Genomic DNA, 15,258 nt, shown 5'->3' on the forward strand with positions numbered 1-15,258 from the left:
ATTACTCTTATTGTGTGCTTACTTAAATTGCTTCTAACTTTCTGGTTCTGATAGTTTATGGATGTTGCAGATTAGATCAGCAATTGAACTCTATTGTATTTTCACTACTATCATGTGGCTATGGTCTGTGTGCTTTGATCTACTTTACTCTGAATGTTGCTAGCCCTTGTTCTCCTCATCCAAAATCAAGACAAGATGCTGCTGGAATTCTTACATAATTTCATAAAAAACATAGCACAATGCTGATCAATTTCATTACAGTCACTTCATCATCTGGGCAACAACTACACCTACCAGTACACCAACAAGGACACCTACTACAACAGATACATCTAACACAATCTGCATTTTCTTATTACCCATGTCCTGTGTTGCATTACTAACTGGACTAGGAACAACAGAATGCATGTCTCCAATTTGCGCTTTCAGTTTCCAAATGTCTTGAACAACAATGTCCAGTGTTTGCCTCATCTCATGGAGCTGTTGCTTGAAATCACCAATACCATCCCCAACTTGATGACGAAGGGGCAACTGGTCCTGCATCTGCTGCTCCTTTTGTTGATTCAGAAACCAGGCCTCGTACTGCTCCTCCGAACGGATCCAGCCACAAGTTGTTGGATCACCCTGCGCACCCTAAATCAGTCAAATAGAAACCAAACAATGAAGATTCAAGGGTATTAACACAACAAAGCCTACCTTTATGTTGTTCGGGCACTTGACAAATGGGACATCCTTCGAGCGCTCTTGCTTGCTCACGATTCTGATTAGAGGAACATGGCATTCGGGACAGTCCAGTAGGGGGTACTGCATCCTTCGAGTGCCAGCAGCGGTGGAGCTCGAGCTCATCCTTGCCTGCGGTCGAGTCGCCCCCTTGCGCCGTCGCCTTGGCCTGCTACGTCGCCGTCGGGTGGTCGCTGCCGCCGCCGCCGAAGTCGCTGCCGGGAGATAACCCTAGGGTTCTTGCTCGGGGAGAGAGACAGGGAAAGTGCGGAAAGTGCGAGTGAGAGAGAGGTGGAGACGGTGGCGTTCACCGCGCCGTTTAGATGAAGACGGGCGACAAACGGATACGGTCGACCATATGCCACGGATGCCTGCAAGCGGGCCCAAGTGTTCGTCGGGCGTATACGATGGTATATTTCAAAGTATCGCAAAATTTTAATGGCACGCTTGCGATTAGACGAATTGTAATGGTATATTTCCAATCTTCAAGAATTGTAATGGCACCTTTTCAAAAAACCCTAGAAAAAAAAACACCCATGACATATACAATCCAATCTATATCAATTCAAAGTCCATAGATCACATAGCTCATCGATGAACCGTAACAGCAATGCCAATTCACCATTCACCAATCATGCAATCACCATATATGATTAGAAAAATCTTTAAAAGAACATCTTTTCATTATATACAAAAAAAGGTTCATCATTTCCGTCTCCAGTTTCGGCACGAAATTTTCAACTTAGACCTTATTTGATATACATATATCTATCACAATCCACATATGTTAGCGGATTGGAATGGAATTAAGTTTCGTTTCAATTCACTCCATCGCGTATGAATTAGAGTCGATACACTTGCATCCATACACAGTCTTAGCAGTTCACGAGCAAAGTCACTACACCGGCCGGCGTGAGTGGCGGCACTGTAGCATGGGATCTGAACCGCCCATCTGGAAATAAACGGTCGAAAATAATCCAAAGTCGGGCATTCATCACTGACTTGACAGCGCGCGCTGATCTCGCATTTCTTTATGGTGGGGTGGCGCATACGACTCCCCCTGGCCCTGGGCGACCGCCACGGCCACGCCACCGCCGCTCTACTCCACCCAGGTGCCCAGGTCGTCGAGGAGCCCTTCGCCGGCGACGGGCACCCACCAGGTATTCACACTCTTTCTTTTCCCCTTCCTCCTGCTGTGCGAAATCGAGCACTCAAACCCTAAGGTTTATTTGGCGATTTGTTTCCGGATCTGATCAAATTACAAGTGTTTATATACATGTAATGTGCTGTGCGTTCCTACTGACTTCGTTTTTTTTTTTGCAAAGATTATGGAGAATATTCGGTTGCCTTCGATGCCGTCCATGCGAGGCGCCACCTGGGAGGTGGATGCACCTCACTGCCAGGGCTGTTCTGTTCAGTTTACCTTTTTTACTAGGAAGGTAAATCAAATCCCCTTGCAGCGATGGCTCACCTCCTGCCTTTTCTGTTTCTGAAAAGTGTAAATTTATTAGTCCATAGTCTCGTAAAACTATCATGCTTGGACTTGGTACAACTATTTATTTCAGTGGGATTCATAATGTTTTGGTTCAGTTACCTTGTTTACGTTACATGCTCCAGCTCCACAATCAGCGAAACTCACCCTGTGTTGGACTACAAAGCAAGTTGATAAACGAACTTGTTGATTAATGAAATCATCTGCTGGCAGTGGAAGATACTGACCTTGATGTTCTCTTGGTCTCATGTCTCATTACAGATGACCTTGTCACCCCAGTTCTAGTATTATCATGACCTTACGTCTCTAGAGTCCATTCTCACCTGACACTCATGACTCCCTTTGCCCATGCTTGCCATGAAAATTGTTTGCCGCTGCCCATGGCTAGATCACAGTTTGACTGGAGCTCGATTTGTTTTTGCTTTAAACCTTGCTGTGTGGGGGAATCAAGATATGTTCTCCATTGTTTTTCCTTTAGTCATTTATTGCTGGTAAATATGGTCTATCATGAAGTTCTGAAACTCAAATATACTGTTTAGAAATATCTCGCTTGCTTGTTTGAGTACTTAATATGCTTGCGTTCACCATTTCACGGTGTTTATGAACATGCCATTGGCCATTCAGTTAAACTGTGAACTCTGTTGTAACCTTATGGTCTCATAAGGGGCTGTGTTAACTTTTGGATAAACTGATGTAGCACCATTGCCGAAGATGTGGGGGTGTATTCTGCAATAGCTGCACCCAGCAAAGGATGGTTTTACGTGGACAGGGCGATTCACCTGTTAGAATCTGTGATCCTTGCAAAAAGCTTGAGGAAGCAGCACGCTATGAATTGAGATATGGACACAAAAATATAGCTGCAAGAGGTCTATTTTCTTTTGCTTATCCTTTTGATCTGATATGTGTTTCAGTGAAGAACTGTGATTTGGTTGATACTTGATACTGCTGTGAAATGTATTTAATTAGTATATTTTTGAAAATCGTAATAAACTGATAGCAATCAAGATCTTGTTGATAAAAAAAAATCAGACTATCAGCATGGATTCTATTGAAGATGCAATTTACGTACCAATTTGGTTATCATCATCATATAGAGCACATTTGATCATGGGGTGGTCCTGTACAAAGTTCGGGCTGGTTCATACTATTTCAGTTTTTTTTTTAACATTTAACTATGCTTTATGGGAGCTATATGCCTATATCTATAAGCTCAGAAACAGAGATGCATTATTGTCACTATACGTCTATACCCTAATGAGTAATGATGGTGCTTGCAGCTTGTCACTAATGAAGAATTAAACATTTCTAGCAATATCTTGTTCTATCTCAGAAATTATTTTATTCTATGGTTTATCATTTGTTAGCTACAAGTGCCTAACAGAAGGGCGGGCCTGGTGCAAGCGGTAGAGTCTTACCGCCTGTGACCGGAAGGTCTCGGGTTCGAGTCGCGGTCTCCTCGCATTGCACAGGCGAGGGTAAGGCTTGCCACTGACACCCTTCCCCAGACCCCGCACAGAGCGGGAGCTCTCTGCACTGGGTACGCCCTTTAGCTACAAGTGCCTAACAGCCTAACTGGTTGCAATGAAATATTTTTGGTCTTTGATACATTCTTCATAGTTCTATGTTGTATGCAGTATTTTGTATCACTGTATTGCACATACAAATTTGTCAAAATAGGATCTATGGGAGCTAAAAATCTGTAGTGGAATTATGTGCGAAAGGTCTAACTAAAAAAACCCTTTCATTCTGTTTCCACAGCTACCACAAAAGCAACCTCAAAACCAGAAGATGAAATTCTAAGTGAAATTCTTGGAGGTTGTGGAGTGCAGATCCAGGTTTCTGGCAAGGAATCTCTGAATTCTGAGTTTCCTGGGATAAGTGCAATCAGTGCCAGTTCCTCCGGATCCAGTTCGAGAAGAACTACTGCTAATTTGAGTATGGACACAAATGGAGATGAGAGACTTTCTGCTGAAGCACATGATTTTGACCTCAACAACACTGCATCTGTTTTTACCCCAGAGGAGTTGCGCCAACAAGCTGTAGAAGAGAAGAAAAGGTACAAAACTTTGAAATCAGAAGGTAAACCGGATGAAGCACTGCGGGTTTTCAAGCATGGCAAAGAACTTGAGAGGCAAGCTGCAGCGCTTGAATTAGAATTGAGAAAGAGCCGGAGAATGGCTACAAGAGCTGAGAATGTAGCTGCTGCAGTTAGTACCCCAACGACTGATAGTTTTGATGAGTCTGAAACAAAAAAGTATTCAGCTGGGAAAAGGGTCAAGAAAGAAAAGAATGATCTTGCCTCTGAGCTTAGAGACCTAGGCTTGTCAGATGCAGACCTTCGTGATGAAACGAAGGCAGCCCCTATGAGTGTGGAAGGAGAGCTGTCACAGCTTCTTAGAGAGGTGGCCCCTAAATCATCAGAGGGCAAAAAAACAGGTGGTATTGATAAATCTCAGGTTAATGCTCTGAAGAGGCAAGCCTTACTGCTGAAGCGGGAAGGTAGACTTGCTGAAGCAAAAGAAGAGCTGAAGAAGGCTAAAATCTTGGAAAAACAACTAGAGGAACAGGAGATTCTGGGTGAAGCAGAAGACTCGGATGATGATTTGGCTGCCATTATTCGGAACATGGACGATGATAAGCATGATGACGTATGGATGGATGATCCAAACTTGCCTGCTTTTAACTTTGAACAAATTCTGGGTGCCTCTAATGATCTTGCCATTGATGGACACTTTGATGTTACGGATGATGACATGAATGACCCAGATATGGCTGCTGCCCTAAAATCATTTGGCTGGAGTGAGGAGGATGACAAACAATTGGAACATCATGAGCCTGTTTCTTCTTCAAATCAAGATGTGCTAAAGGAGCAAGTGCTTGCTCTTAAAAAAGAGGTTGTTGCAAACAGAAGGTCTGGTAATGTTGCAGAAGCCATGACCTTGCTTAAGAAGGCAAAACTACTTGAGAAGGATCTGGAAACTGAAGAGCCAGAATCAAAGGTTGCTTCTCTAGAGGGACAGAAAACTATGCTTGCAGAAGATGTCACTTTTGCAGGGATGACTGCACGACCTGTATTGGCACATAGAAGTAAGCTAGCAATTCAGAGAGAACTGTTGGCTCTGAAGAAGAAGGCACTAGCTTTGAGGAGGGAAGGGAAGGTGGATGAGTCTGAGGAAGAGCTGAAGAAAGGTAGCCTTCTAGAAAAACAGCTTGAAGAACTTGAGAATGCTTCCAAACCACCTGTAGTAAAGGAAACCAGGAGCTTTGCATCTAATCCCCCATACAAGGTTGAACCCCCAAGTCTCAATCTTGCTGATGAGGGGTATGAACCTGAGGTTACAGACAATGACATTCAGGATCCAGCATTGCTATCCATGCTGAAAAATATGGGGTGGGAAGATGTTGATACTGATTCTGCAAAAAGAAATGACAACCCATCGATTTGTTCACATGTAGTTCATCAGAAATCATTAAAAACTAAGGTTCAGCTTCAGAAGGAATTGCTTGGTATAAAAAGGAAGGCTCTTGCACTCAGAAGGGAAGGGAAAAACATAGAAGCCGAGGAGGAACTGGAGAAGGCTAAGGTCTTGGAGCAGCAACTTGCAGAGATCAACTCGACTGCTAGTCAAGGTGTTACTACTGCTGGACATCAGATTGTGGAAAATAAATTCGATGTTCAGCATGTCTCTAGTATTGATGCAACTGTACCCACATCTTCAGTAACAAAAACAATGAAATGGGACGATATATTGCAGGTGCATGGATCTGAACCTGGTATATCTGTGGATAGTCTGGGTGATTCTCCAAGCAAACTTCAGGTTGAGACAACTGGTTCTAAACAAATTCATGTGGCAAAGGAAAGTAGTGATGGAGCATCGTCAGCCTTGTGGCCAGCTTATACTAATTCTGTGGGATCTGAAAAAGGGTCACATTCACCTTCTGAACTACGTGTTCGTAAAGAGCCTCATAAAACACATGGAGATGATATTCTTACAGATGAGATCTTATTTCATAAGAGAAAAGCAGTTGCCTTCAAGAGAGAAGGGAAGATGGCAGAAGCTAGAGAAGAACTGAAACTGGCAAGACTCTTAGAAAAACGCCTTGAAGGTGCTCAACAAGACAGCATGGATGGTGGTGATAACTCCATTACTCCTGCTGGGGAACAGAGCACCGTGGTCCAACAACGTGCTAGTTCTGGCGTGGCCTCTGGCCCTCCTGCACAAGAGAGCAAGTCGATGCAACCTCAAAGGGCAATGTCCAGCCAAGACCGTCTCAAAATCCAACGTGAATCCCTAGCTCACAAGCGCAACGCCCTCAAGTTACGGAGAGAAGGAAAGATTGCAGAAGCAGATGCAGAATTTGAACTGGCCAAGGAACTAGAGAGCCAACTGGAAGAGCCAGACAACCAAGGTTCAAGCTCCGGAGGCAAGTCAGGCGAACCAAACGACGCGATGGTGGAGGATCTTCTTGATCCTCAAATCATGTCCGCCCTAAAATCCATCGGTTGGAGCGACATGGATTCATCCATGCAATCTTCTAGTGCACAACCTCCTAAGCACCTGCGGACTTCAAAAAGTCAGCCTCCACAGAAAGTGGAAGTGAAACCAGCCATCACAGTGACCATCAAGCCTCACAGCGAGAGAAGTCAGCTTGAAGAACAGATCAAGGTGGAGAAACAGAAGGCACTCAACTTGAAGCGGGAAGGGAAGCAGGCGGAGGCCTTGGAGGCCCTTCGCTCAGCAAAGCGACTGGAGAAGAAGTTGTCCTCACTTTAGCTAATTACTACCAGATTGTTTGTCATCGACATGACAAACTAACATTACACTTGAAAACCCAGTGGATGTGGCTGTGATATATGTAGAATCATAGATAATATAAACTTCAATTCGAGGCATTTGTATTTCGATTGGTCCTTGGCAGTTTGTGTGATCCTTTTGGAGTCCACCAGTAACTAGTTTGTGGATCACAATCAAGCAGCAATATGGGCTTACATAGTTGCATTTGCATCTAAAGTGGGCAGAACTTATGCGCATCATGAAGAAACGGAGGCTTGGTGCAGAGTTCAATGTTGTGGTTTAGGGCACATTGACCAAAATGTACATACATTTTGCCAAAGTTCAAGAAGGTGCTAGGCTGTTTCTGGGCGTTGACCCATAGCCTCGAGCCTAGGTGTTTTTCTAGGCGTTCTATATCCATTCGTATTTTACCTGTAAAAGTCTAAAAGAAAAGAAAAAAAAACAGGACACATATGGGCCGAGAGTTGTATAGAAAGGCCCGTAAAGCAGCCTAAGCCCATATATGAGCAGCAAGCCCTGTGTGCCATTAAAAAAGATCGTAATGCCATGTGTACCCCTGAAAAAGTTCCGCGGGCTTCAGCGCCACTGCTCCAACTTTTTTGTGCCCTCCATGCCACTGCCGTCAGTTCAGGTTCTAACGCCGTCATACTGCAGGTGTGAAAAGACGAAAATACCCTTAAGTCTAAATATGTCATTAATTTTTTTAGCATCTTAACGACTTCAAATGAAAAAACTCAAAACTAGAAAGTTGTAGATCTCGTCGAGATCTATAATTTTCATATAAAAATTATCTTCATTTAATTCCGCAAAAAAATGATTTGATATGATTAATATATCTTAGAAAAATCATATCTTTTTTTTTGCGGAATTAAATGAAGATAATTTTTATATGAAAATTATAGATCTCGACGAGATCTACAACTTTCTAGTTTTGAGTTTTTTTATTTGAAGTCGTTAAGATGCTCAAAAAAATTAATGACATATTTAGACTTAAGGGTATTTTCGTCTTTTCACACCTGCAGTTTGACGGCGTTAGAGGCCAAACTGACAGCAGTGGCATGGAGGGCACAAAAAAGTTAGAGCAGTGGCGCTGAAGACCGCTGAACTTTTCCAAGAACACACAGAGCATTGCGATCTTTTTTTAATGGCACACAAGGAATTCCCCCCGTCTCTAACTTCATCCCCCACCCTATCCCTTCGTACCCCTTCGTATCATCCACCGCACGACTGGCCGCGGTGCCCGCCGCCTCCATCCCTGCCTCTCCTGTCCTCCGCGCTGCTTGCTGCCCCCGTCCCTGCCTCCTCCGCGCTGGTTGCCGCCCCCGTCCCCGCCTCCTCTGCGCCGCTCGCACCCGCCACCGCCCCCGTCCCTGCTTCTCCGCCTCCTCTGCCACCTCCGCGCAACATCCCCGACTCCTCTGCAACGGACTAAAGGCCCTGCCTCCCGGTCGTACCCGCCGCTAGCCTCCTCCAAGCTGCGCTCGCCACCTCTGCCGCTCTGGATCTGCGGTCAGGCCGCCTTTCTTCCGCCTACCCCCTTAGGCGAGGCGGCACCCCTCCGCCTAGCGCGTAAGCGCGCCTAGGCGAGCGCCTAATAGCGCCTTTTTGAACATTGATTTTGCGTACATTTACAAAACTTTGAGGGAGCATTTGCATTTTCACTGCTGAAGCATATTCTTGCTTGCCTTTGCTTTAGTATACTATTATGTTCTCCATTCAGCTGTGCTGCATTATGGATATAATTGACCAATCTGTGCCTTTGAAATTTGACCCTGCAGAAAGTGGCAAGTCCTGGCCTTCTGAAAGTTACTGTACTTTCAACCATGTCAACTTGCTGTACCTCTTGAGGCATCAGAGGAGACACGCCAGCCACCTAATTCTCTCGCCAATATGCCAATTCTCATTGCCGTGGTTGGTCGCTCTAATAGGAGCTGCTGGTCGTGGTAAGACACTCAAATCTATGTACTCACTAGTACAATTGTGTTTCGTACATGCAAAGTTGGAGTGGGATGCTTCTTAGTCACTAATAATTTTTCCTCTGCCATTTTTCATATGTAGGATTGCTAGCAGGTAGCAGCCTAGCATGCCAAAGGAGGAATTTAGGCGACTGAATAATCAACTTGACCAGATCCATACAGCACGACTTACACTCTTATGCACCAATTGGAGGAACAACCTACTAACGTTGTTGTTGACCCAATGAAGCAACAGTTGGTCACAAACCTAAGAAATGGGAAGAATTACTTGAAGAATCAAGATCTTGTTTAAGGTTCTAGTGGAGTTCAGGACAACTCTGGAGGCGGTTGTTTTGAGGAAAAGAAAGCTGCACAAGAATTAGTATTTTTTTCTCTCTGACAACCTCCGTTATTAGTGTTTACCTCTGCTGTGCTTCTGAGTGTGTGTGTGCGCGCGCATTGTAACTCTCTTCTTTCTATCAATGATACGCAGCTGTGTGTTTGAGAAACTTTAAAAAAAGAACTCCGTTTATGTTTTACCAGTGCCATAAAAATTGGTCAGTCCGGCTACATAATAGAATCATCTAAATGCTACGACAGATGGGAGTACCAGCGCTGTTGTCCTCATTATGGCGCCAGACGTTAGCTAAATAGTGGATAGCAGTATATTAGAACTTCTGAAAATGACTGAAATGTTTGGTGTTGTTTCACCTAGTTGTGTTTCTTGCTGTCTCTGTATGTTTGTTGCTTCTGCAAGAGATGCATATTGTTGATCCCTGTCTGTACTTTGAATAATCCTTTATTTATTGTAAGCAAAGATTTATACGGCAAACCTTCTAGAGAATGATTGCCAGGTAAAGATGTTGAAGTAAAATCTTGAACTTACCCAAATCCCATTAGATGGTAGATTTTGCAGTTTGCTGCATACAAATCTTTTGTAACTATACATACTGACGAACTATATGCATGTATCCTTGCTCTATAGCTGGAGATCTTCATATCTGAGGAAAGTTGAAGCAAATTTTGCTGTGAACTAGTAGCAGGGTTTATATCAACTGCCTGAATGTTATTGCTAAGCATCAGATGAATTTAATTTGTCTTTCAAACTTGTGATTGAGTTGCCTCAACGAACTAAGTTATGTGTTTTATTGAGATTGAATTTTAGTTTATACTGGTGCTTAATGTTTTTCCCCAGGAACAAAAATGTTCTTGTTCTAAATTAAATATTCTAATTTTAAGGTCCAACCACGTGCAATTTGGATGCACAAATTGTCTTAATGGATAGTTGATACATGAGGTAGCTGCTTACTGAAGATGCATACTTTAGACTTTTAATTGTCTGTTTGTGTGCTTAGTAAGTCAACTTTGGAGATTTGCATGTAGGACGTTGCTTGAAGCAAATTCTGTTGTGAACTGGTAGTGTTTGACTTCATAGCAGCCGACAGAAATGACTGTATGCTAGTGGTTAGCATAAGATGGATCTAATTGTGTTTCAAATTAAACCTATGGCTGCGGTGAACAAACTTATGTAACTTCTAATTTCTACCTATTGCATTAGTGTATAGTGGCGCTTTGATTTGCCCAGCATAAGAAGAACTTTTGTTTCAAGCTTCAGTCACTTGCAGAGGCAGGCACAAACCGTCGATCCACTGTTGCTTATTAAGTTGATACGCTGTTACCTGTGAAAGTGGCCTGAGAATTTCCTCACTTGCTATTTGGCTTTTCGCCAGGTGCATGTATCGCTGATTCGCTGCAGAGGCTGGGAATACACCGAGGTGGTGGAGCTGTCCATGGAGACAGGCCTATCGCGCGCGCCATAGCTGAGTGCTGTACTGCTGTCTGGAGCGAGTGGCACAGCCCGGCGATGGCGAGGAAGGGCTGGTGGGCGGTGGCTGGCCCTTGACCTGTTGCAGATGAAACACGATGAGTCGCTTCCCGTTGGTTGGTTTTTGCCGTTGGTCACGAGCGAGGCGTGAGTTTTGCTGTTGGTCTGTATTTAATTACTTCACTTATGAATGAATGATTGATTGATTGTTCTAGGAAGGATTTTGATAATCTTTGTGTATCATATACAATACACCGAGGTGCTGCCCGGCTATCTTTGTATAAAAGCTTGGTTTCTGAAATACCTGCCTACCGAGTCCTGAACCATCATTATATGATTTCATACGTTTGCAGTCATGATTCATTAACGCATCCGTGGCCGGGGGAAGGGGAAAGGAGAAGAGAATGAAAGCTGAAATGGTTTGGAAGATCCATGACGAGGCCCAAAACGCTAAGCATCTATCCCATTCATGGCCCGTCCCATCATAGGCCGCGTTTAGTTCCGGCCAGATTCGGCGCCGGCTGAATTCGCCGGCACTGTGGCTATACTGTAGCGTTTTGTTTTTATTTGGTAATAATTATCCAATCGTTGACTAATTAGGCTCAAAATGTTCGTCTCGCAAAGTACAACCAAACTGTGCAATTAGTTTATGATTTCGTCAACATTTAGTACCTCGTGCATGTACCACAAATTTGATGTAACGGAGAATCTTCTTTTTGCATAGTGCAAAAGTTGGGAAACTAAACATTTCGTTCTCAGGCCCATCATAATTTCGTTCTCTTGCTTCACCGGCGCGTTCGTTTCTACCAACGCCACGTGTCTGGCTTGCGCTTGCCGTCGTCACCAACAATACGGGGGACGGTCCGCATGCAATTTTTTTCCACTGTACGACTCCTCCATTGATGTCCCGTGAAGCTCGCACGTCCCCACACTCATGTCCACCCCTCCTCTCCTCTGCTATATATACACCCCTTCACACGTAACGCCTCAATGCAAGGACGACATTGACGAGGCTCCCCAAAGCTAGCACTAGCAGCACTCACAAAGAGCAAAATCACCATCCGTCGTCAACACCGCCCTGCAATGGCCCAGAGCATGAGGATGGTGGCGCTGGCCCTGGTGGCCCTCCTGGTGGTGGCGGCGTCGCTGCCCGCGGCCACCGCGTACGGCTGCTACGACGACTGCTACGAGCGGTGCGCCAACGGCAAGACCGACCCCGCCTGCACCAAGATGTGCAACCAGGCGTGCGGCACCACGGACCAGGGCGCGACCGGCGGCGCCGCCGCTGGTGCCGCCGGCGGCCCCCCGGCTTGATCGCCCAGCACATTAATTCATCGGTTAAGCACCATATATATAATTGCTGCTCCGTCAGCCCACATATGATTCATCTTCCTCCTTTGATTTCTCGACGCCATTGATTTTTCCCCCTCTTCTTCTTGTACTATCTGTTTGTTGTGTTTATGTCTTCTCATATATCGATCGACTTATCCTTTTGTAATAATTCCTACAATTTGCAAGTGAAATGACCTCTTTGATTTAAGTTTCTTTTTAAATTGTTATGTTGTGCCCCGATCTGGTTCCATTTTCCTGTATGTATAAGAATATACTAGTGTATATAAAAACACATCTCAATCTGTTAGTACTACTACATTAGTTAATCTCTGATGCGTTGTCCCCAATGCAATGCAAGAAACTAGCTAGCTATAGGTACGTGATGGCGCGCGCAAGAATCCCCATCCGGTCATCCCGACGGGAATGGCGATCAGGAGGAGGCCGGCGGCGGCGGGAACGGCACCTCAACGAGCCCTTCCAGCATCAGGATGACGCTCCGCATGGCGGGCCTCGCCTGCGGCTCCGCTTGCGCGCACCACAGCGCCACCTTGACCGCCCGCTCCACCTCTGCGGCGTCCACGGCCTCGTCGACGCCCACCACCCGCGTCACCTCGCCGCGCACCAGCCACTCGTGCGCGCACTCCATGAGCGTCCGCTCCTCGCCGGCCTCCTCCAGCTCCATGCTCCGCCGGCACGTCACGATCTCCAGCAGCACCACGCCGTAGCTGTACACGTCCGCCTTCACCGTCACGGGCCCGGCGCCGCGGTACCACTCGGGGGCCAGGTACCCGCGCGTGCCGCGGACACCCGTGAACGTCCGCGTCTGCTCCGGCAGAAGCAGCTTCGCCAGCCCGAAGTCGGCGATCTTGGCCGTCCCCGACGCGTCCATCAGGATGTTCTGCGGCTTCACGTCGCAGTGGATCACCCGGCTGTCCAGCTCGTCGTGGAGGTAGTGCAGCCCGCGTGCGACGTCCAGCGCGATGCCCATCCGTTCGCTCCACACCGGCGGTCCGCGGCCGCTCTTGAACAGACGCTCCGCCAGCGACCCGTTGCTCATGTACTCGTACACCAGCAGCCGGTTGGCGCCCTCGTGGCAGAACCCCAGCAGCCGGACCAGGTTCCGGTGGCTCGTCCGCCCGATGGCGCGCACCTCCCGCTGGAACTCCACCTCCCCCTCCTCCACCATCTTCTCCAGCCGCTTTACGGCGATCGCCTTCTCGCCGTTGTGCGGCAGCGTGCCCCGGAACACCGTGCCGAACGCGCCGCGGCCCAGCGGCTCGCGGAAGCTCCACGTCGCGTCCTCCAGCTCCTGGTAGCTGTACGACCTCAGGGGAGCCTCCTCGTCCAGGGCCTCCCCTGCGTCCAGCTCCGCGGTCGTCCTCCGATTCGCAAGGACTAGCCGCGCCGCCACCACGAGGGCGGCTAGCGACACGAACGTCAGGACCCCGATGCAGACCAGCGCGACGGTGACCGAGCGCCCGACGCGGCGGTCCCCGCCGCCGATCGCTGGGCTTCCCGCGGCGTTCTTGACGAACACAGTGTACCCGCCGCCCGCACGACCGTACCGGAGCGGGAGCTGCTGCTTGGTGCAGGTGCCGTCGTTGTTGTTGAGCAGCACGGCAGCGCAGAGGCAGTCGGCAACGCACGCGGCCTGGCAGTCGGCGGCGCTCGTGCCCGCGCCAAGCACGGCGTACGGTGTGTCCGCCCACGACATGTTCTGCATCGCGACCATGCTAGCAGTAGCACCAGAACCAGCCGTGGCGCAGTCACCGGTGCCCGTGGTCTCGGTGCACCCGAGTGGTGCGTTGGCGGCGTCGATGAAGTCGAACCCCGGCGGGCACCGGCAGTCGGGCTGCGCGTCGCGGCCGAGGATGCAGTAGCTGTTGAGCCCGCACGCGCCCTTGACGTGGCACCGGTCGTCCGGCCCGATCCACTGGGCGCTGGTCGTCCACGCGCCCCCAGACGCGACGGCGTGGCGGTACAGGCGGAGGACCCCGTCGGGGTCGAGCGTGACGCGGTAGAAGACCTGTGTCTCGGCGGGCGAACGCGCGGCCCCGGGCCGCGTCAGGTTCTTGGTGTAGTTGCCGTTGTTGCCGGTGACGTAGAGCACGCCGGTGGCGTCGAGGCGCAGGGTGAGCGGGAAGCCGATCTGGAACGTGCCGGTGGCCCAGTACGCTGCGTCCGCGGTGTTCTCCGTCTGGACCGGGTACAGGACGAGGTTACCGTCGTTGAGCTGGTTGGTGAGGCGGTACCTCCCCGTGGCTGTGTTGGTGAGCGAGACGCTGGAGAAGAGCTGCGCGCCGGGGACGAGGTCCTGGCCCGGGAGCAGGGTATCGGTGGGCGCGGCGAAGGTGGACCAGACCATGGTCCCGTTGGCGTCGTAGAGCATGAAGCTACCGTCGTCGCGCATGGCGGCGGCGGCGGCCGGCCGGGACGGCACCGCGAGGTTCCGATCCTGGCCGTCGGCGGGGCCCGTCCAGACAAGGCGGCCGTCGTAGGTGAGCCAGAGCGCGCCGCCCGTGGACGGCGTGTCGTTGCGGTTGGCCGTCCACGTGACCGTGATGTTGGGGGTGGTAGCGAGCCAGACGCCCACCGCGAGTCCCCCGTCCGTGGCGTAGAAGCCGAAGGCGAAGCGGCCCGACGGGGACGGCCAGGCGGCGCCCGCGGCCGCCTGCAGGGAGTTCCCCGAGGTGACGTTGGTGGTCTGCTGCTGCGCGGCACCTGGCGCGGGCACGGAAAGAAGCGTGGCGAGCGCGAGCAGCGATAGCATGGGGGTGGGTAAAGCCATGGCGCGCGTCGGCGGCCAATCTAGCTAAATGAACTCCACCATGGCTGCTGCTGCTGAAGGAGGAGGAGGAGTGATGAATTGAATTGAATTGAATTCATTGACTGGCAGCATGCTGATGAGATTTGGTTAGGACATGGTCCTTGCAAGTAAACTAGAGATTTGGTTGTGTTGTTAGTCAAAGATTGTTCCATCATTCGTGCAGAAAGTCCAAGCTGAATATGAACGTACATGAGGATATATTTAGGTCACCTTTCATATAGGCCAAATTGGTTTATTTTTAATTAATATATATATATATATATACTCGGAGCGGTAGTGCATACATGTTAGGGCTTGTTTGGCTTATAAGC

The 15,258-nt window shown here is 48.5% G+C and overlaps 3 protein-coding genes across 3 annotated transcripts; 2 read left to right on the forward strand and 1 right to left on the reverse strand.

Annotated features, from left to right (window-relative positions):
- Positions 1-1,739: 1,739 nt before the first annotated feature.
- On the forward strand, positions 1,740-9,502 carry LOC136457181 (uncharacterized). The gene is made up of 6 exons (XM_066457224.1): positions 1,740-1,880; positions 2,046-2,159; positions 2,910-3,078; positions 3,971-7,308; positions 8,787-8,951; positions 9,067-9,502. The coding sequence occupies exons 2-4, from the start codon at positions 2,049-2,051 to the stop codon at positions 6,985-6,987; spliced, it is 3,297 nt and encodes a 1,098-aa protein (XP_066313321.1). The 5' UTR covers positions 1,740-1,880; positions 2,046-2,048; the 3' UTR covers positions 6,988-7,308; positions 8,787-8,951; positions 9,067-9,502.
- A 2,281-nt stretch (positions 9,503-11,783) lies between these two features.
- Positions 11,784-12,328, forward strand: LOC136459973 (uncharacterized). The gene has a single exon (XM_066459817.1). It carries the CDS (start codon positions 11,872-11,874, stop codon positions 12,100-12,102), a length of 231 nt encoding a protein of 76 aa, XP_066315914.1. The 5' UTR covers positions 11,784-11,871; the 3' UTR covers positions 12,103-12,328.
- A 67-nt stretch (positions 12,329-12,395) lies between these two features.
- Positions 12,396-15,007, reverse strand: LOC136459972 (G-type lectin S-receptor-like serine/threonine-protein kinase LECRK1). The gene has a single exon (XM_066459816.1). The coding sequence runs from the start codon at positions 14,906-14,908 to the stop codon at positions 12,551-12,553; it is 2,358 nt and encodes a 785-aa protein (XP_066315913.1). The 5' UTR covers positions 14,909-15,007; the 3' UTR covers positions 12,396-12,550.
- Positions 15,008-15,258: the final 251 nt, after the last annotated feature.

The sequence above is a fragment of the Miscanthus floridulus genome, chromosome 6, assembly GCF_019320115.1.
Source record: "Miscanthus floridulus cultivar M001 chromosome 6, ASM1932011v1, whole genome shotgun sequence".
NCBI classification, from domain to species: Eukaryota; Viridiplantae; Streptophyta; class Magnoliopsida; order Poales; family Poaceae; genus Miscanthus; species Miscanthus floridulus.

Excerpts from the sequence above, each read along its gene's own strand:
- LOC136457181 (XM_066457224.1), top strand. The coding sequence starts at position 2,049 with ATGGAGAATATTCGGTTGCCTTCGATGCCGTCCATGCGAGGCGCCACC. Across the intron at positions 2,160-2,909 it reads TTACCTTTTTTACTAGGAAG|CACCATTGCCGAAGATGTGG; the intron begins GTAAATCAAATC and ends AAACTGATGTAG. Across the intron at positions 3,079-3,970 it reads CAAAAATATAGCTGCAAGAG|CTACCACAAAAGCAACCTCA; the intron begins GTCTATTTTCTT and ends CTGTTTCCACAG.
- LOC136459973 (XM_066459817.1), top strand. The coding sequence starts at position 11,872 with ATGGCCCAGAGCATGAGGATGGTGGCGCTGGCCCTGGTGGCCCTCCTG.
- LOC136459972 (XM_066459816.1), bottom strand. The coding sequence starts at position 14,908 with ATGGCTTTACCCACCCCCATGCTATCGCTGCTCGCGCTCGCCACGCTT.